We start from the raw sequence: 24,884 nt of genomic DNA on the forward strand, positions 1-24,884 counted from the left end.
GTTGGGTGCAGTTCCCAGCCAGCTCAAATTTCTTTTGATTTTAAATTTTCAGTCTGTGATGTCACGTACGTGACAGAGCAGTGTAGAGCAGTGCAAAGCCTGCTTTAGACTAAATATTTCAAAAATATTTTCAAAGACACAAACCCCACTTAATGGATATTTTTAAATAAATAAAACTCTCATGATCTGTTTTAAAAGGAAGATTTTTTTTTTCCTTACATAGCTGTTACTTTTCATAGAATGGGCAGCAGAAGGRATTCATATTGTGTCCTAATAACCTTGTCCTATTATTAAAAAAAATAAAATTAGATTTACACACAAGAACTGAGGAACATTAATTATGATGTTAAATCATTTTGTTAAAGGAAAGGCTTAGTGCCAGGACTTCAAGTTTGACATAACAAAGAGGAATGAATGAAAATACTGTAACAGTCTTAACTAGGAATGCTAAAAGAGTTTTCTCCCATTTAAATCATGGGAGATCTGAGCTGTTGGAGAGAACTTGGGATTCACCACTTTGGGAAAAGTCTGATTTACYCATGAGCCGTATCCCTTTGGTAGGCCACAGTTCAGTGTGTGATGGTAAGAGGTAACATCACCCTGTACAGCATACTTCTCACATGTTCTGTTTCTTCAGATTTCAGAAGAAGTCATGAAAAAATGGGTTCAGCTAATAGTGTATTTTTGTGGAGATGAGCAAGAGACGGAGATGCTGTTAGCAGCTGCTGAAGTTCTTAAAAGTATAACATCATTCCTTCTGATCAGTGAGAAGCTCATTCTTGGTAAGTAGCTTGATCAATAATTTTCTGGGTCTTTCTAGGTGAAATCCATTAATAGAAGATTTCAAATGTATTGTATGTGTTCACACAGTCAAAACATATAATTACATCAAACAGGGTTTTTTAAAAAAAAATTATAGGATTAATTACTAAACATGTGGACTTAGTGTGATAGAAAATYACATGTGCACAGCCTCTTGCAATAACTCTGCAGAAGGGGGACATGAGATGTTTTTATGTCTCCAGGCCACAATACATTGCTGTACAGATTTACTGACTCTCAATTTTTCTCTGACTTGAATCTTTCTGTAATACTGTTTTGGTGAGGAGGACATACTTTGAGTTTATTGCTGAGGGTATAACAAAGCTGTGCTGGCTGGATGTTGAAATTAAGGGCTTCAGTCTAGAAATGAGAGACACTACTATAAGAATGATTAATAATTGAATCACATTGTATCTCCCAGGCATAATGTTCTTTAAAAAAAAAAAATTGCATTAGACTGTCTCTGCGTGAAAGAAAGAGAACAAACAAAACCTACACAGCCTYACTCAACACTGCATTACTGTCTGAGAGGCAAATGAAATGCTCTGATTTGTTCTGCAGAATAGATGGGATTTTTCTTGTAGCTTTCTTTTCCCCCCCTGCCTTCTTMAAATAGAGAATAGGGGGATTTTGTGACCAGAAGATATGCAAGAATAGGTAGTAATAGGTGATAAAGAAATTATTTTATATCCTGAACAAGACAGACTATTTTAGATGATTCTAACTCCTGTGATTCTTTATTCCAGTATAGTTACATAAATGTTTTTAGTTTAAGTAGCTGGAGTCGGTCCATATGGACTGGATACAAATTTCCATTATACAAGAACAGTCTAATGCTTAACCTGTAGATAGTGGTGTTGTATAAAATGAGCTATTATTTTGAGTTGTGCTTTTTAAGAGGTGTGGATAACATTTAACAGAGTTGAATCTGTTATATGAGGTAGAGATTGCACTATTAAGTGTTCATAGTATCAGCTCTGGAAATCTTGCTCTCMACCATCTAGATAATGCTCTTCATAGGACAGACATTATTACCATTTTATATCAAATGAGGACAGTTGGAGGTATTGGAGTGAAAAACTCCCAAATGCTGTGTTTCTCATCTGTTGTTATTTGGATGTGGTCCATATGATGGAGAACAGTTTCCTCTTTGATCTTGTCCAAACATTTGCTGATTTCCATTCTTTCCAGTCAGGCAGATGTAGAGGTCTGAAATAAGACATAACAGCAGTTTGTATCCTGTATAAAATCCTAACAAAACAAATTAAAACAGACAAGCAAACAGAAATAAATGCCTCCCCAAAAAGCCCAGAAAATAGCCCCCCAAGGCCTCAGTGGGTCAAACCATCTGAATTAGCTCTTTGCTCTGAAAATCGCTCCAAGGGAAGAACGATGCAGAGTTGACCCTCTATAGTACCTAGAATTGTCAATCWGGGGATCTTCACAATTGTGCAACTRTCAATACTGCATTGARGACTTTAGCAAATCAARTACTGATCTGGTGATTAGTTGTAGTGATATAAACYCAAAATAATTCCCTTAAAGGGTTTGTGCATGTAAATAGCTTTGATTTCTGTGCCTTGTCCTGCATCAGTTTGCTTTGCCGTGTATAGTAAAAAGTAGAACTTAAAGGAAACTGTGGTTGTATGAAATGGAGTTGTAGTCATTCCCAAGAGCTTCCATGATTATGTTAGTAAGAAGAAGAGGGTAAATAACAGTCTGTATGTTCTGGGTGACCCCATCAACTCTCCATCAAGTTGCTTGAGGGTTCAGAAAAAGTCTTTATGCAAATTCCGTTTACAGACTTCCACTTCTTCTGGAGATACAGTAGAAACTTGTCTAGGTGGGAAAGCTSGCCATTGAATCTATAAGGGAATAATTATTCTAGCTGTACCAGTATAACATTATTGCATGTGTCATACTAGAAAATAAAGCAACTTCTTTCTGAAATAATTATACTTCGTGCCATTGCCACATAGGGAAGTTACAGGTAATACAGGAGTGCTTCTTCTGCCTGTGTAGTAAAGCCTTGAGCAATTTACTTTGGCCAAGCAGTGAAATAAAGTCTGGCTAGCCTTGTAATACAAATGTCKGATAGACCTGCCAAAAACGTGGTAGAAGAAAATCAGCACAGCAATGAAACACAACTCTGTTGTTGTCTGTGGTCACCAGAARGTAATATCTGAGAGCTGGCTGCATCTAGAAGTGACCTTCCAGTTGATTCCTTTGATCAGGATGTAGAACAAGACCTAAAAAGTCAGCTGAAAAGTACCCCAGCAAACTAAGAGTACAGCCTTGAGCTGGTCTGTCATCTGTGGTGTGGCAGCATTAAATGGCATGAGGGTTTGCAAAGGGAGAATGGCTTTTGAGGCGTGAATTGCCACTGGAGTGGTGTGTGCTGGCTGCCTGCTTGGGCGCACCAGATGAGCACCCCTCCCTCCTGGCAGTTCTCTCTGAGCAGTTTTATCTGTGTGCACACAGTTACCCCATGRATCTAACTTGTTTCCAGCAGATAGTGGGAGTAAGGCTGGCAGGGCATGTTGGTGAGTGGTGGGGTCAGGTGGATCTGGAACAAGGAGGTGACRGGTAGATCCTTGAGAGGCGGGATTGTTCGCTGTTTCTGGCAGGGAATGGCATTTATGTCCGGTGCAACTGGCTGCATCTGAAGAAAGCTTGGTTTGGCATTCTCTGCTCCAGGCAGATTGCAACAGCAAATYCATGATCAGAGAGCATTGGTCAATCTCCAGCCACAAAATTTTTGATGTTGCCAAAAAGGAATTCTACGCTCCTAGGAATTGTAGAAAATTGAGAGCGCTTGTGAYTAAAGTTGAACCCAGACAGAGAGGCCCATTCTCTTATCTGTTGCCCACTGTTTAAACCAAGCTGAGTCTGCCACCTAGATAAGGYTCACACATGCTGAAAATACTTTGATCGTATTGCCAGTCTTTTTCCCAGTGGTTTTTCAGTGCCTTTCAATGTTTAACTGCATGTATTGTGTTTAGGTGTGGAAACAGGGCATCTAACTTCTTTGAATGCTTATAAAAAATTAGAACTCGAATTTTTCTCCACAAACAAATATAGGACTGTCTGATACCCTTGGTCTGTGGAAATGTGTGATTCTACTGCTGCAGAATGAAGATTTGGTAGTAAGGGATGCTGCTGCTGAAGTGATACAAGTGGCACAGTCTGAAAAAAAGAGCAATGAAGRAACAGGTATGTTAACTTTTAAATATTATTGAATGTTTGGGAGGCAACAGTATTTCTCTTCTCATAACAAATTTCTTGCTAACTGTGAAGTGCTTCATCCATCTCCTRTAAGTACATACCATAAAAGATAACTGTGAGTTTGACGCCCACCATGCTTTATTATTTTGCTTTTACTGTTCTTGATGTAATTTGCATATGATTACATGGGGATGTATAAAAGACAACAGCGGTATTGAGCTTCATGGTTCGTGCTGTGATGAGTCAATATTCACATAATTTCACAGTTTGAAAGTTCTTTAATACCAGCTCTGGTCTAWTATAATGCAGAGCAAGACACTCCTTGAATCCCACATTGTTATAAGAGCCTAATCACAGAGAGATAGGAATCTAGGAAGCAGTATTCAACTCATTGATTCATTATTAGACCTTGAAATCCATTTAGATCCAGATCAACAGAGACAATTCTCAGCATACGCACAATGTGCTTTTGAGGATGTRGGCCTTTTTGTCTGCTTGCCCTAGTTTACTCAAGCCTATTAATTTTAAAATAGCCACAAAACTTGAGTAGGCTTWACTAATTAATGTGCTTCACTTTGAGAGTCTTTGCTGACACATTCTTCCATGTGTTGTGAATAAATTAAACTTTGCTACCAGGCTCATCTCTCTCTGGTGGTTCCACCTGGTCTGTGCTACTCAGTAACGCCTGTACCAACTTACCTGCAGTCAGTTCAAATTAGTCAGCCCTCTCCTTATGAACTTTTGGTAGGCTGGAGATAAAGCAGCTCTGTGGTTTAAAAAAAAAATAAGAAAAGGCAGTAAAATGACATTTTCCACTATTGTAGATAGAAGTAGCTAGGAATCTRCTCGTGTGGCAAGTGTTGTTTTGAGCTGGTGCTGTTCAGGCACAGTGCTGTGGAGTAGGAGAAGTTAAAAGGAGGGWTATGTCATGGAGAGCTTTCATCTTCCTGTTAAATCCCACAGCTCTGATGGTACTCAAGATGGTACTTTCTTTGGGAATTATACGGTGCTGACTCCTTCAATCTTCTCCCTCCTKCCCTGCTGTATCCTAGTGCCAAGGGATATTTCCCCTCTAACTGGTTGAGAGTTCTGTCCTACTAATTAATACTAAGGTCACATCAGTGCTTGCTCTTACAACTTAACCATTCTGTAAAACAGAAGTGACCATAATTGAGAAAATAACATAATCATTTTTATTTGCTGTGACCATTCTGTAAAACAGAAGTGACCATAATTGAGAAAATAACATAATCATTTTTATTTGCTGTGTTCCGAATTAGGATAGGGACTCTGCTCCCCAAACTTCTGCTAACACCTTAGTTACACTTAGCTTTGCCTTCCTGTTTTTTCACTTAAACTTCTTGCACTGAAATGAGTGTCTGTCTTTTGTGACTAGAAAAGAATGCTGCATTTGAAAAGACATAATTCAGTTTCTTTTCACGTCCATCTTTCATTATTGTTGTTCCTTCCTGTGATCTTTTTTCCCCTCTAAACTGCTTTCACTTTCTGTGATTTGCTTTCYAGCTTTTGGGGGAGCAGTTTTGCCCTGGCAGTTTTTATTTATAACCAGATTAAAATGAGATTGCTTTTGTATGTTGTTTGTTTACTTACATTTACCCCCTTTCTCTTCATGTGCATGTAAGAGTATGCAATATGTTTGGTTCTGTGGTTTAGACACTTCATGCATCACAAGTACATTCTGTCCTGGGAATTTTTAAATTGCATTCAGATATCTATTTTTTCACAAGCTTTCATACAATGGAAGTCTGATTTATTCATAATGGCACTGACTTCAAAAAAACTAAASCCATAGATTGAAATTCATTAGAAGCTGTGAAACAGCTTTCTTTAAAACTCTATAACAAATTACTGSATGTCTTAAATTAACTGACTTTTTATGTCTATTATATGATGATAAATTAATATTGTGGCCCAGCAGTWTTATCATGAGATCAGAAAAATTACTTGATATCCAAAAGAGGAATGGATGTTTAGAAGGTTTTYATACATTCTGTAATTTCACTTTTATATCATTACCATTGCCACTAGCTAACATGGGAGAGTGAAGAGACTCTCATAATTTCAACTTCATTTGTGCATCAAAAGTGTTGTGTCCTAGTAACCATTATATTWCTAGAAATACTGCACTGTAGGAATAGGTTATGGTGTGCTTCACCTTTTACTGCTGTTAATTTGCTATACAGAGAGCAGGAATGCTGCTCACAAAATACAAGCACTGGACTTGCCAGAAATTTTGGCACTAGCATCTTCATATCCACTCTTCACAAAATCCTCTTTTCTCACTGTCTACACAGCATGTAAGGGAGGAGCAGCTTGTAGCTGCCTGCAGAAGAACTGCATTTATTGTCAKTTTAGGGAATCCATGCCATAAGTGCTTCATTTATGTTGAGATCCAGAAGAATCCATGATTATAGCCTGACAATTGCCCCGCCTTTCCTGCATGGTGCAAGCAGGCATCTTGTTTTCCTGTGGAAGAGTAGAGTATGAGAAGTTCTGTACTTGTGTGTTACTAATTCAAGGCTGAATTAGTATTCTGTTCAGCAGAGCAAGGTGTAAAGTTGGGCTGTTGTTAATAATAACASAGTTTTTTGCACAGACTGTTCACAGAGTTGTAGCAAGTTTTTCCTTTACATTCGTATTGCTGAATAACAGCACAAATGTGTAGCAGTATGGTAGTGTCAGGTAATGGGTATTTTCATGTAATTTATAGATGGTGAAGTGGAGGCAAATGATCCTATTATAGTGTGGTTTCACTTCCAGTAACAGCTCCCATCTTGTGTAATTCTTTGAAATGCTACGTGAGCTCCTGGAGAATATGAAYTTGGTTTCTTCTTGTTTCCTCATGGCTTTTAGAGAAGGCAAAACCCAATCTCCTCAGGTGACTAAGCCATGCAGCTTYGGATCACTCAAATAATGAAGGCAGTAAGCCTGTGGGGTCAGAAATGCATGGTAACACATGTGATACAAGAACCCTGTGAAAATTGGAGCCCCCGTTTTTGTGTGGAAGGAGAAAAGCTCAAAAGACTAAATGCTGAWACATCACAGGGTACCTGTCTTCACTCTATCCTACTATTTACTCCCCAGTAAAAACACTACAAGCCCTAGAAGGCAAGAACTTCTACTGTTACCAGTAAAGTTCACTTTTGAAATTTATTTTACTCAGACAAATAAGCTTGTTTTATGTTTTTAGTATGTGCAAAGGGTCATATTTAGGAGGGGAAACTGTTGAGGTTGGCTGACGACGGTAGTTTTCTGAGCAGAGCAGGTCAAACAGAATCTGTCTCACCAGAAGGGAGAAAAGCTTCTGTTTTCCGTGCTAAAAATACCAACTTAGCAGGTAGTTAAGGTTTTCTTAATAACTTGAACAATATAAACCCCATCTGTAACTCAAGGTATTGTGTGTACACTTTGTTGTTGTTTCCTCATGCATTGAGGTGTAAACCTCTGGGGGATTGTTTTATTCCTTTTAGTATGAGGGAGGGTACAGGAAGTATTGTATTCAGTGTAAAGGTAGAATAGTTGCTTTGAAATCTAATTAAATTAGTGACCCAWGGCTGTGTAAAGTCTAGACCTATTCACAGCAGCATTTCTTATACAAGAGGGTTACTCCTTACAAGAAAGATGATTTAAGTTGGGGAAATGAGTCCTTTTCCCCTACTAGAATCCTCTTACTAAATATTCTGAACAATTCAAATAACTGTGTTAGAACAAAACCTGTATTTATTGCTGTCATTTACCTCTGTGACTTTTTTTCAATCTAGAGAAGTATTACGTGAAGTAAAGTTATGAGTTTGTCAGTATTAGAGAGGTTTGAATAAACTATTTTTCTACTATTATAGCTAAGCCAATCCAATTCTATAAAATTCTACATAAAAAATTGCATTTAGTCAGCTCTAACCTTTATGTTGGTAAATTACCAAATTAACCTTAAGTGAGTTTAAGAGCATTTTTAGTGTCATCAGCATTAGCACTAATTTAGCTGATTTTTAAAATTGAGCTGCATTAAGCTTAGATGAGCAATTAGATTTGCAAACTTGAGGAAATCTTTTGAAAGTGCCTGAATGATTTAGCAGCCTAAATACTCTTCTGGAATATAATTGAGGCCTTCRGGAACCTTCTTCTACTTTTATTGTGAGATAGCAGTTTTGTACAGAGATGAGGAAGTTGGCTGAGCTGTGTGGCAGCAGCAGAGCATTGTGCAGCCCAGGGTAGGTAAACAGCCCACTCTGAGTGCCACCCTCACTGGGTGTGAGCATCTTTGAAAATCAGTCTAATGTCGTTATTTCCCTTAGATATGGAGTAATTCTGAGCATGATGTAGTCAGTTTTATTCCACTGGCTAAAATTCCAGTTATTATATATATTAATATGTGATATATGATATATTATATATATTATATAATATTAGCTCTGTTCCTTTGGTTCTCATTTCACATACTTAAGAAATAACCAACAGATGATACTTCTGTGCCAGGAGTTTCTGAACAAAAGGCAGTGTAAAGTTCTTGTTTCTTCTCTTCATGATTATTCTCTTCCCTCCCTCCTTTTTATCTTTAGTGAAAATAATCAGTGAAAATTACAAATGTCCTGGTTTTTTGATTCACAAGCAAGGAAAAAAACGTTATTAGCTGGTTTAAAGAAGCTGACTCCACCTTCTGAAGGGTATCCTATTGGGAAGGGAATGGCACTGTGGAGCAGACTGAGTTGAGATTCCTGTGGAAGGCTTCACTGCTGGGTGTTTACCTGTGTTTTAGTGGCCCACAGTGGTTTATCTTACTGTAYCATGCATGTAGGAGCATTTCAGCAACTTTTCTTTTGTTTATTGGCCAGAGAGTATAAATGTGTGTAAAGGGTGAAGTTAAAGTGTGCTGCTTGGGGTGGTGGGTGAAAAAAACATACCATTTGATTAGATTAAAGCACTGAAACATTTTCAAGGTGTCTCTGAATTCTCTTCTCGACTTAGAAAGACTTTAGACCTAACCATCTGACTGGGTAGAACTTGGGTTTTTTTACACATTATGGGTGTAAATATCAAGATAAATTCAAAACAAACTTGTTCATGAATCTAAAGTAGGTGTGGCTATCATCAATGTGCATAGAAGAAGGTTTATGCGTGGGGCTTTTTTTTTTTTGCAGAGTGATAATAAATAAACCTTAGCAAAGGCAGGGGAAGTTAAGGGACAGTCAAAACTAACTGTATTAACATTTGAAAGAGACAAGGGGGGAAGAAACCCTGCTCAGATTTATGTTTCTTGTTCCTATTCTCTCCTATTCTTGGTGTACCAAAAGCTGTGCAGAAGGTTTCATACAAATGTGCCCTAAGAAGATCTAGTAAATCACTTGAGCAAGAGATAAGMGATAACACAGTCTGTGTGATGTTAATGCAGAACAATGGTCTGGCAGTCATCATCAACACCACAGGTGATATCAGCAAATCATGGGTGACTGGCATGATCCCAAAACTTGTATCCCAAACGTCCTTTACAACTAGTCCATGAAGCATTTCAGGACAAGTGGCTCAGATATCATCTACTCCAGTTGCTAGTGAAACAGCTATGAGTAAATGCYGGGTAAACCTAAAATGCTAAATGCTAAAAATACCATTGGCATTGGTGGTGTTCAGCTGCACGATAAAAGCATCCCACATATTACATGTAAACAGTAAAGAAAGATATTTTATTTATTCATTGCCTTGTTTGCTTGTTGGCATTTCAAACTATTTTCAAACTATTCCTTAAAATAAGTGCAAACTTCATCCATAGCAAAAGGAGCTTTTCTTCCATATGTTTATCATTGGGTAAATGCATTGAATAGATTTCYTAAAAGCTTTGGTTCATGAGCATGTTAGGTTAACCCCCCTCTCCCCAGACCTGTCTATTTGCCAAATGCTAAGTCCATGCTATGGGATTGGAGATGGAAAATTAGTGGGGGTTAGAAGCCGTGCCCCACTGCTGTGTGCAATGTCCACATTTTAAGTGTCTTTCTCAATGAAATAACAAGGAGAGATGCAAGCAAACTGCTCAGAACTCTCCTTTTCATATGACTGATGTGTTCACCCTTCTGCCAAACCAGGGGACAGATTCACCACCTTTTGCTCTACTTCCATGTTGTTGTAACCTTCCGGTGAGGCAGGTGGGAGGACTGTGGTGAATAAAACAAATGCCAGGTTACTCTGATCCTGGACAAAGATTAGTGTGTAGGGTTCTGCTTTCTCATGCACTGGGTGACTTGTCCTGATGTTCAGGTTAGGCTAATAGGCCTCTGAGGTCCCAGACAGCTCCTTTAGTTGTGGCTCTAAAACCAGTTCTGGCAGCTGCCTGCTTTGAGGAATAAGTGGTAATTGCCCAAACATAAACTAGGGAATTGCATGCATGCAAACTGATTTAAGGATGCATTAACTGGAGTCTGTGGCAGTATGGTAGGTAATAGATTTCCTTGGCTTGATTTAAGTCAGACTTGGGCATTTTCTTCTCTATTCTGACATTTGATTTTCCTCTATTTAGAGGTTTGATGGAGGGGTTACAAAAAGCACAAAATCGGAACCTGGCTGTAGAAAGAGTTTGCTGAYACTGCTGCCTTGAGCTCTTCCACCAGCCAGCCTGAGAATGGAGTGGTTGGTAGGGCTGTGGATGGGTGCCTACAGCTGCMTACAGAGGATTGAACATTTTCATTCTAACACATGACCTGCTGTGATACAGCTGCTATGGTGTGGAAAGTTAAGAGCTTCCCACTTTCACTCCCACTGGGTGAATTTGGGTGAAATGGGTGCATGTGGTCCTTCCTAATGCCCTGGGTAGGTAAAAACAGTGATTTGTAAAGACCATTTAAAGTGCACTTATTGCCATCGATGATTTTCAAGCTGCCTTGAGAATTGCTTGTMATTTTGGAATATTTTGGTCAGAAAAATCTCCCAGACAGATCTTGTGATATGCCACGGGTGCTTGGGCACAGTCCAGAAGTTCTCACAGAGTCGTCTGGGTTACTAATGGAAAACTGCTAATCATATTAGCCAAAATATGTTTATGTTCCCTGTACTGGAGACAATTGGAAGGAAAGTTAATGAAATTTTTTTCTGGAATCAGCTCAAGGATTTCTTCTGCTTTGTGAGTACGCTTGATAACTGCATTCTGGTAACTAGATGTGCAGCTCACTAAACAGAATTTCTAAGCCTGCTGTGAAAGAGGAGTCTRTTGAGCTGAATGTTGGGATTTAAATGGGAGGCATTTATCCAAATGGCCTTTAAGCAGTAGAAAGCAGAATAGACATAGACAAGACCCATCCAGGCAGAAGAGAGTATGAAAAAGACACAGTTCAGTCAAAGCAGAAGAAAATCACGACAAAGCAGAGCTGCTCCTGTTGCAGAAAGATTTTCTGCACAYGTAAGTTTATTTTCAAAAGATAGTGCATGGAATCTGTGATACCCTGTTACAAACAACACTTCTTGAGGGCTCAGTGGAGAGGTGTAAAGTAGTGGCAGCGGTTTGCGGTGTTATATTCAAACATGGTGTAGGGCTTTGTATTCAGAGACACAGTAAGGTGATGACATCTCTCCAGTTCCATTAGATAAGGCTTGTTGAGGACAGGGGGAAGGTCACACAGCTGTGTGTGTATTCTGGGAATGCYCTGACATGGATCCTGGCAAGGGAGGCAGGGGGTGCTGCACAGAGTGACCAGAGCACTCTGCAGGGTGAAGTGCACCACATGTTACTGAAAAGTAATGTAAACCATGGAAGGGAACATCAGTGGTAGACATCCTTAGGCTGTGTGTAATTGTAAGATCATAAGTAGATAGGGTTCAAACAGAAAAAAAGACAACATTCTCCTTAAAATGTTGTGTTGCACCTTCCACTTAAGCGACCCTGACTCTGGCTGCATCATTTTATCCTTTCCAAGCTGTTAATGGTCAATACTTCCTTGTGCACCTGCATGGAGAGGGATTTATGTGGAGAGACAAATGTTTAATGATCATTTAAATCTTGGCAAACTAAATAAGTGGCAAATACCTGTGCTATTTGGTGACTACCTGATGACTATGATAACCTTACATTTAAGAAGTTTGTTCCAGAAAGCAAAATGACACGTGGTGGAGATTATGAAACACTTACTGTGGCTAGAAGCTGTAATTTGGGTTTTTTTACATCTTCTGTAGTAGCTCTGAGAAGGTAACAATTACAGGTCAGTTGCAAGGATGAAAGAATTAAGGTCTAGGAGTGTAAATGAATTCATCTGGTCTCTGCTAGAATAAATTTAGGGCTGTTGCAGAAGTAGATTTGACCTGTAGCCTAGTTGTATCATATTTTTATGCTAATAAGTACATTTTGTGTCTTTSTAATAATATTTCTGTAACGTGTGACATTTTACTTTTACATCCTTAGAATATCGCCTGTTGTGAAAACTTCTGGAACACTGATTGGGAAATAATTAGGTCTTAAAATTGCATTTTTCGTAAGATTGTTTCCTGGTTTAATGGTGACTCTTGAATAATGTTCAACTAATTCCTTAGATACAGAGGAAGAGTTGGCTGAAAATATGGCTTAAATATTTTTGTTCAGAAAACTCCTTGGTGATTATTTTTGGGCTCAGGGATTCATCACTGACTTTGCTAACCAACTTTTTTCTGATGCCAGTGTGGAGTAAGGCTGTTTGTTTTCCACAGCTTACCTCCTAAAGTTGGGAGTCTTTGTGTGTGAGTAAAATATTAATGAAGAAGCACTGACTTGGAGCCAAGGTGAATACACACCCTCCTGCATTTTTTAATGAAACTTCCTAAGCTTATGAAGCCAGGTTTTCTGATAAAAAGTGTAAAAATGTTGTCCCTGTTAGCTTAACAAGTGTGTGCCCTTTTGATGTAAGCAAAATAGCACCATCATTGATCATCTTCTGTTTTAAAGCATTTCACTTAATTTCTGAGAGATAACTRTGGTATTTTCGGGGTTTTTTTTAAATTGCTTTGATTTTTACTCCTGATTAATTACAGAAACAGTAAGCAGCWGTCTTAATTATCTTCACTGAAAAAATAATTTTGCAAACCAGGCCAATAAACTGTGTGAAATCAGCCTCTGCAGAAGTAAACAAAAACCGAATAACCAGTCATATTCTTCTGAATAGAGCCATTTTGTGCTTTCTCTAAACAAGCTGGAAGTGCAGAAGAGTCAGTGCTTTGGAGCAAATGTACTCTGCTTCACAAGAGCGTGACAGAATGCCAGGAAGGCCAGGGGAAATGAAATTGTACTATTCACCCTACCTTGGCTGGTTTTTACAGCTGGGCCAGGAAGAGTTGTGGGGCTGTGTTATTTTGGTTTCTTTGCTTTTTGTAGCTGGCGTTCTACATTACTAATTGTGGGCATGCTGAGAATCAAGAAAAATTGTATTTGTATTTAATTTATATACATTCATATTTAAATTGTATCTAGACTTTTGAAATATTATTTTATCAGATTTATTTAGAGATGTAATACAAGTTCTGTGACACATGAAGTTTGCAGGACCTGGCCAGTAATCTCAGGGACATTTTGCTACTGTATTCAGCTCTTGTTATGCCAAGGTTCAAAMCTTTTATTTGAATAAATTGACTCCAGTTTTATTAGTTAAACAACTGAAATGAAACTTGCACTAACAAGGTTGTAGCTTGTCCTTTATCTGTAAAAATGAAGTCTGGGCACAAATTGCATTATTTTGCTGACCATTTGCTGCAGTTCTTTTATTAGTATTGCTKCTTCTGTTTCACTGCTTCTATGAAAGGGCAGAGATATCCCAAGAGGTTTCTTTTGGAAGAAACAATGGCTGCCTGAGTAATTTTATAGAGTAATTTTATAATTTTTTAAAGCTAGATTGTATTGAAAAATAGCCAAACAGCAATAGAAAATAAATCTTGCTCCATCAATAAGGAGTGTTCATTGGTTAGGAATTGAGCAAAGGGAATATGGGTAAGAAGAACACTGGAGGAAGTAAAGGGAGTTGCTTACAAATGAAAAGAAAATTATTTCATTTTATATGGAGCTCACTTTCTCAGATCATCCAGCTAGGGGTTAGACATAGCTGGAAACTGGAATGGAAGTTGGTGGTCGCTTTCTGATCRTTTGTTACCTGGCACAGGTGAAACCTGAAAAAAGTAGGGTGCTGTTCTAACTGGAGCTGTGCACAAAAAGGCTTTAGTTACCCATAGCCTGCAACCACTCCTCTCCTCCTCAGATTGCTTAAGATGCAGAAGTGCAAATGGACATGAACCAGCATYTCTGATATTTTTGGTGTCCTGAATRTTAACTTCACATACAGGGCAGTTGAATACTGCATGCTAGGAGTTCTGAAGGCAAGGACTTGGGTGAGCCCTGAGCAGGCACATCCATACACACATGGAGTTCTTTATGAAGCATGAGCCAGAATGCCTGTTCAGGTSTGAGAGGCATTTCACCAAGAAGGAGAAGGTGATACACTGCTGCAAGCAGATTTTTGCACACAGAATTTCATTTGTGTGTTTGTGGGTGGGAGTGAGGCAGAGGATATAAATACCTTTGCAAACTARCCTAAACCACCACCTTGTTTTCACGTAGGTCAGCACTCAGAATTTTTAATGACCAAAATAGTTCCTACGCGTGCTGGAGTCAGAGCTGCACCTTAGAATGGAAGTTGTTTTTATTATATTACTGATTTCCTGTGCCACAGCCTTCCCACTGATTTGGTTACTTGAATTCCTGGTGTGTTGGTAGAGGGGAGGTGGGGGGAAGCAGCTGTGGGACACAATGGGCTCTTACTTCAAAACCTGAGATGTGTAAAACTCAGCGTCTCTTTTTTTTCTGTAATCAGTTCCAAATGAGCGCTTACAAGGGGAACTCAGAACTGGCTTGGTTGAGCAAATTGATTTCTCACGCTTGAGAAAGTAAAGTTAAACGTCCTTGGGAAGCCTAGAAATTTAAATTTTGAGAACTAGACTTTTTATAAAGGGCTTTTGATTTATTAGATTTAGAGCAAGACTGTTGAAATCACCTTGAGGAGCAGAATTATTTATGGCAGCTGCTTACAGTACCAGTGTAATGCCACTTTCGCATGTTTTTAATTTTGTTCCTTCACATGGTCTGTGCTGTGTTAATGATCACCTTGTCATGCTGGCAGTGGAAAACAGTTTTATAAATAATTCCCACTGSTAAGATGAAAGTGTTAACAGAAATACTTTAGTGAAGGTCTTGATTAACTTACACACTTGGCTTGATCACAGTGAAGCTTAGTCTTACAATATCTTGTTACCAGGACTAATAAAACCCATTCATTTTTTCATGTACTGTGTTAATTACCCTTTTACTTTCCCTCCTGGGCAGACACATAGAGGCTGATTTCATCTTTGTGTTGAAGACCTGAGTTACACTTTTAAACTTCTCCTTGCTGTATTTACAAGTTCCTACCCAAACAAAACCAACCTTCCCTGATTCCAGAATCCATATATTGTAATAATAGAGCTTCAAGTCTATAGATTGTTAAACTTAGATGCTCTATTTAACCTACTTTTACTAGTAACAGCAGAAGAAAGGTATTTTAGTTGGTTTTTGTTGTTGTTTTTTTCTTTTTTTTAAAATTTTCTCATATTTACTGAAAGCTCATTGTCTAATGTACAGGCATTAAGAAGCACAATTAAAAACTGACTTTCCAGAACACCTTTCTTCTTTAATTCAAATTCCCCAAAGGTAAACATTCCAGTAAATCACCATTTTGCAATATGGTTCTCTAACATACCATATTCCATCGCCACCACCTCTCAGAAACATCAGGAAAACAGGCATGTGCCACGTTCTCTGAAGTTTGATAGCACTAGGATCATATGTGTTAGTGTGTTAATGAAGGGCCTTTTGGAGAAGATGTTCCCAATATTGATTTCCATCCCCTAAAGAAACCTCCTTGGGGGTTGGACYAGATGTTCTCCAGAGGTCCCTTCCAGCCACARTGATTCTGTGAAAGCAACATTTCTTGGGTAGATAAGTTTAATTAGGCGAGATCATACTCTGATAGGCAATGGTCTTTATAAAAAGGGGATATACCAAAATACAGATTATTTGATACTTTGGAACCCATGACTTCATACTCCCCAATGCAAGGTTGGCACAGACCTTAGATTGAAATACAGTGGGAGAGCCTAGGGATAAAAGGATCTCAGGGTGAAGTAGTACTACTTATGTATRCACAAACAGAATTCTTTTCTAGGCTGGTCTGTATAACTCAAAAGCGGTTTAATTTCAAATTCATAGGAGTAGAGGCAATACAGGCAGCCCTTGCCTGTTAGCTGCCCTTTTTTTGCAATGTATTACGGTTTTTAGCGTGATCATCTCTGTGCTGCTGTGAAAGGTTGTCTCAGGGTAGAGGTAAATTCTCCAAATTAGAGGATTTTACTTGGCTCTCACAATTAGTGAGTAAAGCTCAACTAGTGCCATCGATGGCAAGGTGAAGTAGAACATGGCATTTTCTGAAGGAAACTCATTTGAAACAGGCAGATGGAAAAAGAAGATAATAAAGACAGAAAGAGTCTTCATGTTAAAGGCATATGTTAGAGTCAAAATGTGGACTCTAACTTCAAATGGCATTATTTAGTCAAAAAAAGGAAAAAAAWTTCCTTGAGCAGTGAAATGAAGGAAGTGTGGGTTTGGCAGGGGTTTTCCATRGATTTGTTTCTCAGGTAAGTGGATTTTCTCATGTCTGATGACTGAAGTTTCATCCTTTCACTAGCCATGACAGCAGTAGATCTCTTTTCTTTACCCAGCTGGCAATTTCRTAGAAACAAGACTTAATATTTCTGTAGGATAACCTTATCCTTTTTTGTCAAACTGGATTGAAACTGAGTCACARGTTGTGTTGGGAAACACATATATAGAACTATGCCTCCTGATTTCCTTATTTTGTTTAAAAATGGGGGCAAATCCCTTTGATGCTGTTTATTCTTTCAGATTGCCAGTCTGATTAAATACACTAGAGCTGTTACTGCATTTCTGTGCACTGAGTGCTCCTTTCCTTCCCCCAAACATTTCATCCACAGTGGTTCTTTCACCTTTTCAACAGATCTTGAATTACCTCTGTAAACTTAGAGCCTTCTGWCTTTCATTTGTCTCTTTGTAATTTTTTTTTTGTAAATTTAATTGTGTGAACTGAATATTTTTATAAGGAGGGTTGATGGGCTGTTGTTGTTCAGGTTGCCTAACACTCCTCATTATAAAATCCTGGTTTTCAACTACTCCTGTTTATCTTTTCTATTTGGTATTAAGGTTTTTCTATGCTGTATTTTTTGTAAACTTTAATTATTTGGTTTTTGTTACCATAGGAAATTAGGAGAAGATGCTATAATTATGCAGGCTATGAAAAAGATTGAAAGGCCTTTGAATGCTGTTACACACGTAGGCTTTGGGTCTGCAGGATATTTTTTTGTAAAATACATAAAAATTTGACTGAAAAATAGGACTATGAGATGCTATACTTTTCATATAGATAAATATATATGTATACACATTCAATAGAGACTAAAGGAATCTAAAAGCTAAAACTTCCAAAGTTTTTTGTGTTCACTGAGCAGCTTAAATTTCCCTGCTCCTGAAATGCTTGCCTGCAATTTGAAGCAGGGCCACTGAGGATGCTCTACTGCATCAGAATACTCCTCCAGAAGGAGTGCAGGCTGTAGGTAGCTCTGGTCCAGACTGTGTTCAGATACTTGAAATGGTCAAGATACAGATTTATTTTTCTATTTGAACCTTGCCAAATTATACCTATATGTTGCCATCTTCCTCCTCCAGCCTCYTTCCCACACCAAGGATATTCAGAAGATTGCAAGGTCAAATATCCAAACATTAGGAAATCCAACTTTAATTCAAGCTTGTAATGCTGCATGTATAAAGAAGCAAGAACAAGTTACATACACTATTATGGCTAGGGTTTTTTTACAGAAGTTCTTTTATAATTCAGCAGACAGTRCATATTTCCTCTGGTGGTGAATCAGGGACATACAGTGTAGGAAACTACCATTTCCAACAGCACTACTACCTCAGCTGTAAGCTGAATGTGATAAAGAGAGTAAGACCAGGATGACAAGAAGGGACGTGCCAAAGCTGTTTAGTTTTGCCTTTGTGATTTGCATTCTGTCCTTGCCTCTCCCAAAGAGCTGTTTTGTGCAGGTAAGCAAGTCATTCCAAGCAGAGTTCGGAAAGGAGGTCACTATGCTGAGTGCTGGATACCTTGCAGGCATGATTTGCAGGAGGTTCAGAGCACACACAGCTGAAGCCAGGGGGAAGTGCATTTTGAATATTAAAGCATCATGGAGTGCTGACTGCCCAGTGAAACAGGTCATAATGCTTCAGATCAGACATCTAAAACCAGTCAAGATTTTTTAATCTTCATGACTRTCTACTCTGCCAGCAGAATAGATAGTGCCATTCCTTCTTTCTGTGCACATCATTGTAAGGGATTTATGAAGTACTCTGTATCATAAGTGATGGAGAATCCCAGGTTACTTAGCCATTCTGTCTTTCATGCCTATTTAGAATATTTTGGAATATGTTGAATAAGAAAGGTTCAAAGCTATGTGTTAAATGTGTAGAGAATAGAGAGAAAGATTTCTTCCTTGTGATGGGRAAGTCCCTGGTGTTGCATAGTTCATGTCTGAATTGCTATGTGAGACACAAACGTTTTAATTTTTGTGGTGTCTTGTGCAGGGAACCCTTACATTCAGCACATTGGGGAGAGTGCTCAGCACTATCTTAGTTCCTTCTCAGTTGAAGAAGCACAAACCAATTCCTCAAAGAATTTTGAAGGATTTGGAAAAGACAAATGTAAAATATGGRTTAGACAAATATATTGGTATCTGTGTTGAATTTTGTATTGAAAAGCTCTGGTTACTGATTGAATGCTATTTAGTCAGTCAAAAAATCTGTGTATATATTTACACTTTATGCAAAACTAAGAAGTTCCTAATCAGTACATAAATTTACTTGGAGGAAGGCCTCAAAGTAATTCATACAAACCTTGTTACGATTTACTGATCCACCTGAGCATGCCAAGGCCTCTGGAATGCTGTGTCTGCTGAGGATGCAGATGAAGTAGCAKGGAGCCATACCATCCATGTCTGGGATGGAGATACACTATCCAAGTCCCTTGGAGCCWGCTAGAGGTTGTCCTGATGACAGCTAGAAGTTTCCTTGCAAATCTTGAGCCAGCTGCTAATGTATTTAGACTACAGTTGTATGGAAATGCCAGAGCCTGAGGTATTTCAATGAGAGAGATACARGTAAGTCATACGACTTCCAAAGAGTTGTAGACCTGCCCCTGTAAATGGAAGTGTCCTGGGTCACTAAAGGTGCAAAATCCAGAAGTCACCTAGGTGGCAAGGGTTGTGTGAAGGAAAAAGGGTGTGAACAACTCCTTGGGATCTCTTTAATGTGAACATCATCTTGGGAAGAAACCCTGAGWCCTGATTCTAGAAATGCCTCAGTCACACTAAGGTGATAAGGATCAGCAAGGCTTTAATGTGAACTAGCACTTGTGGTAGTAGAGTGAGGAATATATGTGTGTAATATCATTTCAGAGTATTTCTGAAAGAAAGGGCAAAAACCAACTTGCTCTCAAGTGAAATCRTTGGTGCATGATCTTCCCATTGGAAAGAGACAGTGGTTCTCCCATGTTGTGAAAATGCTCTGGAAAAAAATGGAGATAGATATTTTCCATTCAGGATTGAGACTTTGCTCTGTTTACCTCTTTGACACGTGCAGGAGAACTGCCCCTAACTGACCTGTTATCACTGAGCTTTTGAATAGGATCAACAGCGCCTGCCTGTCTGTGTGACTGCAACTTGATAGTCTGGCTGACTTTCTTTGTTGGAATGTCAGAAAACTTAGAACAGATCTTACTATACTGCATTGAAAGCAATTTGCAAGTAKGCATTGGAAGGCATTTTGATCTTGATCTTGAAAAAAAAAAAARGGAGAACRTCCTCTTGGTCATTTCTRCTGAGCACCTGCAGTGAATGTGTTGTGGTCCTGGTAGYTTCTCACAGAGTGTTTGCAAACTTAAGTGTATTTTCATAGCATTGTATGTCTATGTACATGTATCAGCAAAAAGATAAAAGTAATATGAGCTRTTCTTTACACACATTTCATCCCTTAGATAACATCTGAATAAGAACAGRCAACTTGGACACTGTTGGAAGCTTTTTATGTAAAGGTGGTTGGGTTTTTTTCTTTCTTATCAAGCATTCATATAGCAAGTGRTTGCTGTGGGGTTTTGCTCTTTAAGTGTATTCTCTTACATAGTGAGGAAATGTGTTTAGAAAATTGGCCAGTAAAGAAGCTGAGACTGTATTATGATCATTTTTGACATAAATTATTGTACAAAAGATTTATGGCACTTTCTGTAACAGCAATTTTATAGCCACTTCTTTTTGAATGTCACCCCTTTTTAAATAAGACATATGAAACAAAGATAAAAATTAAACCATCTCTTAAAAACAGTGTCCCCCCATACTGTTACATTATAAGGTATCAGAACATRTACAAAGACTGAGTTACTGAGGTTTTCAAGTTGCTGTTTTCCTGTTCTGCTCAAAAATACCTTCATTCAGTAAGTCACMTACACTTGAGTCAGATGTGTTGTAGTAATTTAGCAAGTGTCTTCTCTACTCAGATGTGCTCAGTAGCCACAGCTGGCAGGAATCTGCAACTTTGCGTTGTCCCACCRTTTAGAGAGAACTGCTTGGAAGAAGGATGAGAAATACCAATGTAAATTAACATTKAGGGGAAGGCGTAGAACAGGATCAAAACACGTTGTAACCTAAGAGGCCTTGAAAATCAGAACATTTTTTAATATTCTAAAATTACTCTAAGTTCTGGTAATGCAGAAGTGCAGTTTGCTTAGCAATTGTTACCAGCTGAGTCAGGTTTGCATCTAAAATAAGGGTTATAGCACCAAATAGTGTTGTATCAGTACCTGTGATAAAATAAATAGCGTTTTTATGCTTGTATTTGTGTCTGGAGAAAAATTTACCTACATATAATTCACATGAATTGGTTTAATTAAAGAAGAAGGAGAGAGAACTTCTGCATGGAGACTCGTAATTGTCTTAGCAAGATTTACTGATGTGTCTGGAACTCGTTAAAATCAGTGGCTTTTGCAGGAGGAACTTTATATTACTTCTTTTTGAAGAATTGCACTATATAAAAATGTATAAGCACTGTGATTTTTTTACTTTGTATTCCCAAATTTATGTCAACACCTTATAAGTTGTTGTCAGGCCACTTATACAACGTTAGATCATCACATGGATGAAGGAACTGTTTGCTGTCTAGAATACAATGCCACTAATTAAAGTTGAAAGTGAATGGTCTGAATTAGAATGAGCTCATCCATCAAAGACTGGCTACTGATTATTTACTGACAGTGCTTCATTTAGCTCTATTAATTACTCAGTGGCACTGTTATGTAAAGGTCATGCTTGAAAAATTAAGAAAGAATACATGAAAAAATATTGTATGTGCTCAGTGCCAGAGTCTGGAAGGGACAAATGTTAAACAGAGTGTTCATGTGAATAATCTATTAAATGTTTTTTCTTAYCAGCATTTTAAATGTGAGTGAGTAAACAGGACAGCTTATAGATCTTGATAGGCTCCTTAAGCAGGCTGTGATAGTCATGGCCGTGACTCCATAGCAATAAAGCAAAGTTTGTCTTTCTATTACTGCTTTTAAAAGAGTTGGGTTATTTTGATTGTTCTGCCCAAATTGCATAGGTTTACAGGTAATGCAGGGAGAATAATTTTTTGAAGTTTTTTGTACTGATTACCCACTTTTTCCTTCTTCCTTTATCCCTTAAATAATAAGCCTCTTAGCATAATTTCCCAGATGTTACTCTAAAATTGCATCTCTGATACAGAGATAAATGTGTCTCCTGTGTTCCTACAGCAGAGCTGTAGCATACAYCTCGTTCACATTCAGCAATCTTCATGAGTGCTGAGCAAAAACTTCTGTATAGTTGGTATAATTATAGTTGGTATCAACTATAGTTGGTACAATAATAAGAGTTTTCAGTCATACATTTAATTCTAGTTATTGATACTAGTTTTGAGATTGTATTTACCTTCATTTTTTTCCAATAAATACATAATTTGAGTTAAAAAAACAAATGTTCTCATTGGTAGTGTTTTAAAAATTAGCTGAATAGTATTTTTACCTTCTGAAAAAGGAAAAGCATGGCTCTGTGGGTTTAGGCAGGGGATAATGTATTTTTGCAGTTTAAATTAGAACATGGCTTGGGGGGGGGAGGTTCTGCAAACGTGTAATGTAAGTGGTAAAGTCCAAATGCTCATTTCCTCTGACAGATCTGAAAGCTGTGCTGTTTTGTAATAAAGCCCTTCATGTACAGGAGCATGGCTCACATGGGAAAATCTTATGTATACATATATATTTAAAAAGGAAAAACAGCATAGTTACTGAGTTGAAAAATACTGTCCAGTTCACATTCCAAAAAAGGGCTTSAAAAGATGATGAATATGTGTGTGCTTTTTTGCTCAAGAAGGGACTTTTAATTTTCTGTTCAGTCCTGAGCTGTAAGTTTCCATGCTAATCAGACATGTTATTAACTCAGATCTGTTTATAATCAAAGTCAAARCTGAGAGCAGCATCGCTGCCGCTCTACTCAGAGACTGCAACTATTAAGAAATTAGTTTTGATTAGTTTGTTTTGTAATAGTGTTGTGTTTTGACATCGTGTTGCGTGATGTCAGGAAGGGCCTCTTTTTAAAGTCATCCTGAAAAAGCATGGCTATAAAACAGACTCAGGCAGGGAAATGGAAAACATATGAAGCAGTTGTACGTCATCTAGGGAATGGTATTCCTCGAGAGGATAGAAATGATCTAATTGCCTTTGATTTTATGAAACACTATGAAAAGGAATCTGCTTATATATTAGATTTACATAAATGGTCATTTTTTAAAGTGGAAAGTTTGATRTTTGTAACTTAAATTGACACAGTGCAATTGCAAGAGCCATCTGCCAGCCATCCAGATGCAACAGTTACCATTTCTGCAGTTTCTTTCTTCTTTTTTTGTTGGTTGGTTGATGTGTTTGTTGGGATTTTTTTGTTTTGTTTTGCTTCTCAGTTGTCCTCTTTTAATCCTTGTGCCCAGAGGGGTGATAGCACTGTAACGTTATTGTAGACACTGAGTGGGTACACCCCTTTACTTCCTACATACTACTTTTATTCTATTACTAAATACTGCATTTATTCTGCCCTGTTGTTTTCTTGGTGGCAAGACACCTATACATTGTCTTGCTGTGGAGTTGCACATTCCTGCCTGCCTCAAAGGAGAACATATTTCAGCATAGGAAATGCAGTTTCTAATCTCACTTTATTTACCAGCTCTTTTAAGTCTTGTATTGGGCCAATGGCATTTTTTTTCTTTTTAAATTTGAAGGCTTTTYAAGTTTTATGAAGTCTAGGCATACATAAACACAGCAGTTTAAGTAAAAAAATACATCTGCAGCACTGCCTCACAGCTCTCTTATATTTCATATGCTGASAATAGGGGCAAGCTTGATTATTACTCAAAGGAAGAAAATCTTTAATACAACAAAAACTTGATTAGGTGAAATTTTCCATGTACAGATCTCATATTACAGGCATKTAGTGACCATGATGCTGAATCTGCCATCATTTGGATGAGACCCTGATGTCTTGCTTGATAATAATCTTTTATAGTGATGTATYAGAAAACATGACATAAATCCCCAGTTTTGTGAAGCAATCATTCAGTGATCTTTGTTACTTTAGATGTCCATGCTTGCCTCTGAAGCAAGAATACTCCTCATTTTACCAGGGTGTTATGAGATGATCGACTTCCGTGGGCAGCACTTTGTGCAAGAAACTAAAAAATATTTTACCAKTTCACATGGTGATGATCTACCTAAAATACTCTCTGTACTTTCAGTTGGGGAACTTAACCTGTGTATTTTCCTTGAAGACATCCCTACTGTTGGTACCCTGTTCTTTGTGAGATTTTTTTTCAGGGCTTCTTTGCAGATTCATTTCTCTTTATCTTCGTTCTGAACACTGTATATGTTTACAAAAATTGCACTACTCTTTGATCTAGAATGAACTTCAGTTAACAATTTGCARTATAGAACCAATTACAAAATGCTTTATTAGACAAGGAATGTGTTCTACTTTTCTCCTTTGCCTATATTTTATCATGCCTGTCCTTAAAATCTATCTATATGCTCTTAATACATCCTTTCAGTTCCCCATAATATCACTGAGGCTTTAACAGAGAACAATTGTACAGTTGGAGGACGCGTAATAAGCTACTAGAAGAAATATTTACATCTGGCATGATCAAAGCTTTTGGAGTATATGAATGTGTATGTGGGAGGTCTAATTTTTATGTGGGTGGATTCACAAAGACTAAAACACTGCAGTACTTAACCCCTTTCCCTTTATGAAAATTCAATTCCTCAAAATGAAAAAAGTATGTAGTACCTGATTCTTATCTTTATTTTTCATTTTGATGAGTAGTATTAATTATTCTGCTTGTAACTACTTGTTTTAAGTCATAGAGAACTTTTTTGGTATTTCARCTCCTGTAGTGGCTTACTTAGTAAGATGTTTATCTTACTTGTGATGTTTTTGCATGTTGGCACATATGCACCTATTCAAATGTCAAAAACTCATATTTTTAATACAGTTTTGATAGTCTATAGAACTGCTGTGGAAGGAGCTCTKCCGTATTTTCAGTTTATACCAATAGCTACAACTCCAGGTTTGATTTCTGCAGGTTTAGTTCCTCTGGCAGTAATCAGCTGTGAGCCTCT

General features: G+C 37.9%; 1 protein-coding gene across 1 annotated transcript in view; it reads left to right on the forward strand.

Annotated features, from left to right (window-relative positions):
- Positions 1-24,884, forward strand: part of THADA (THADA armadillo repeat containing) — a 154,811-nt gene that overhangs the window by 123,017 nt on the left and 6,910 nt on the right. Inside the window, exons 35-36 of the mRNA XM_057367662.1 lie at positions 638-782; positions 3,904-4,035. Coding sequence (XP_057223645.1) covers positions 638-782; positions 3,904-4,035 — 277 coding nt within the window. The remainder of the gene's footprint in view (positions 1-637; positions 783-3,903; positions 4,036-24,884) is intronic.

Source organism: Malurus melanocephalus, unplaced genomic scaffold, assembly GCF_030028575.1.
Source record: "Malurus melanocephalus ecotype Western Australia unplaced genomic scaffold, MMel_1.1 scaffold_82, whole genome shotgun sequence".
Taxonomy (NCBI): Eukaryota; Metazoa; Chordata; class Aves; order Passeriformes; family Maluridae; genus Malurus; species Malurus melanocephalus.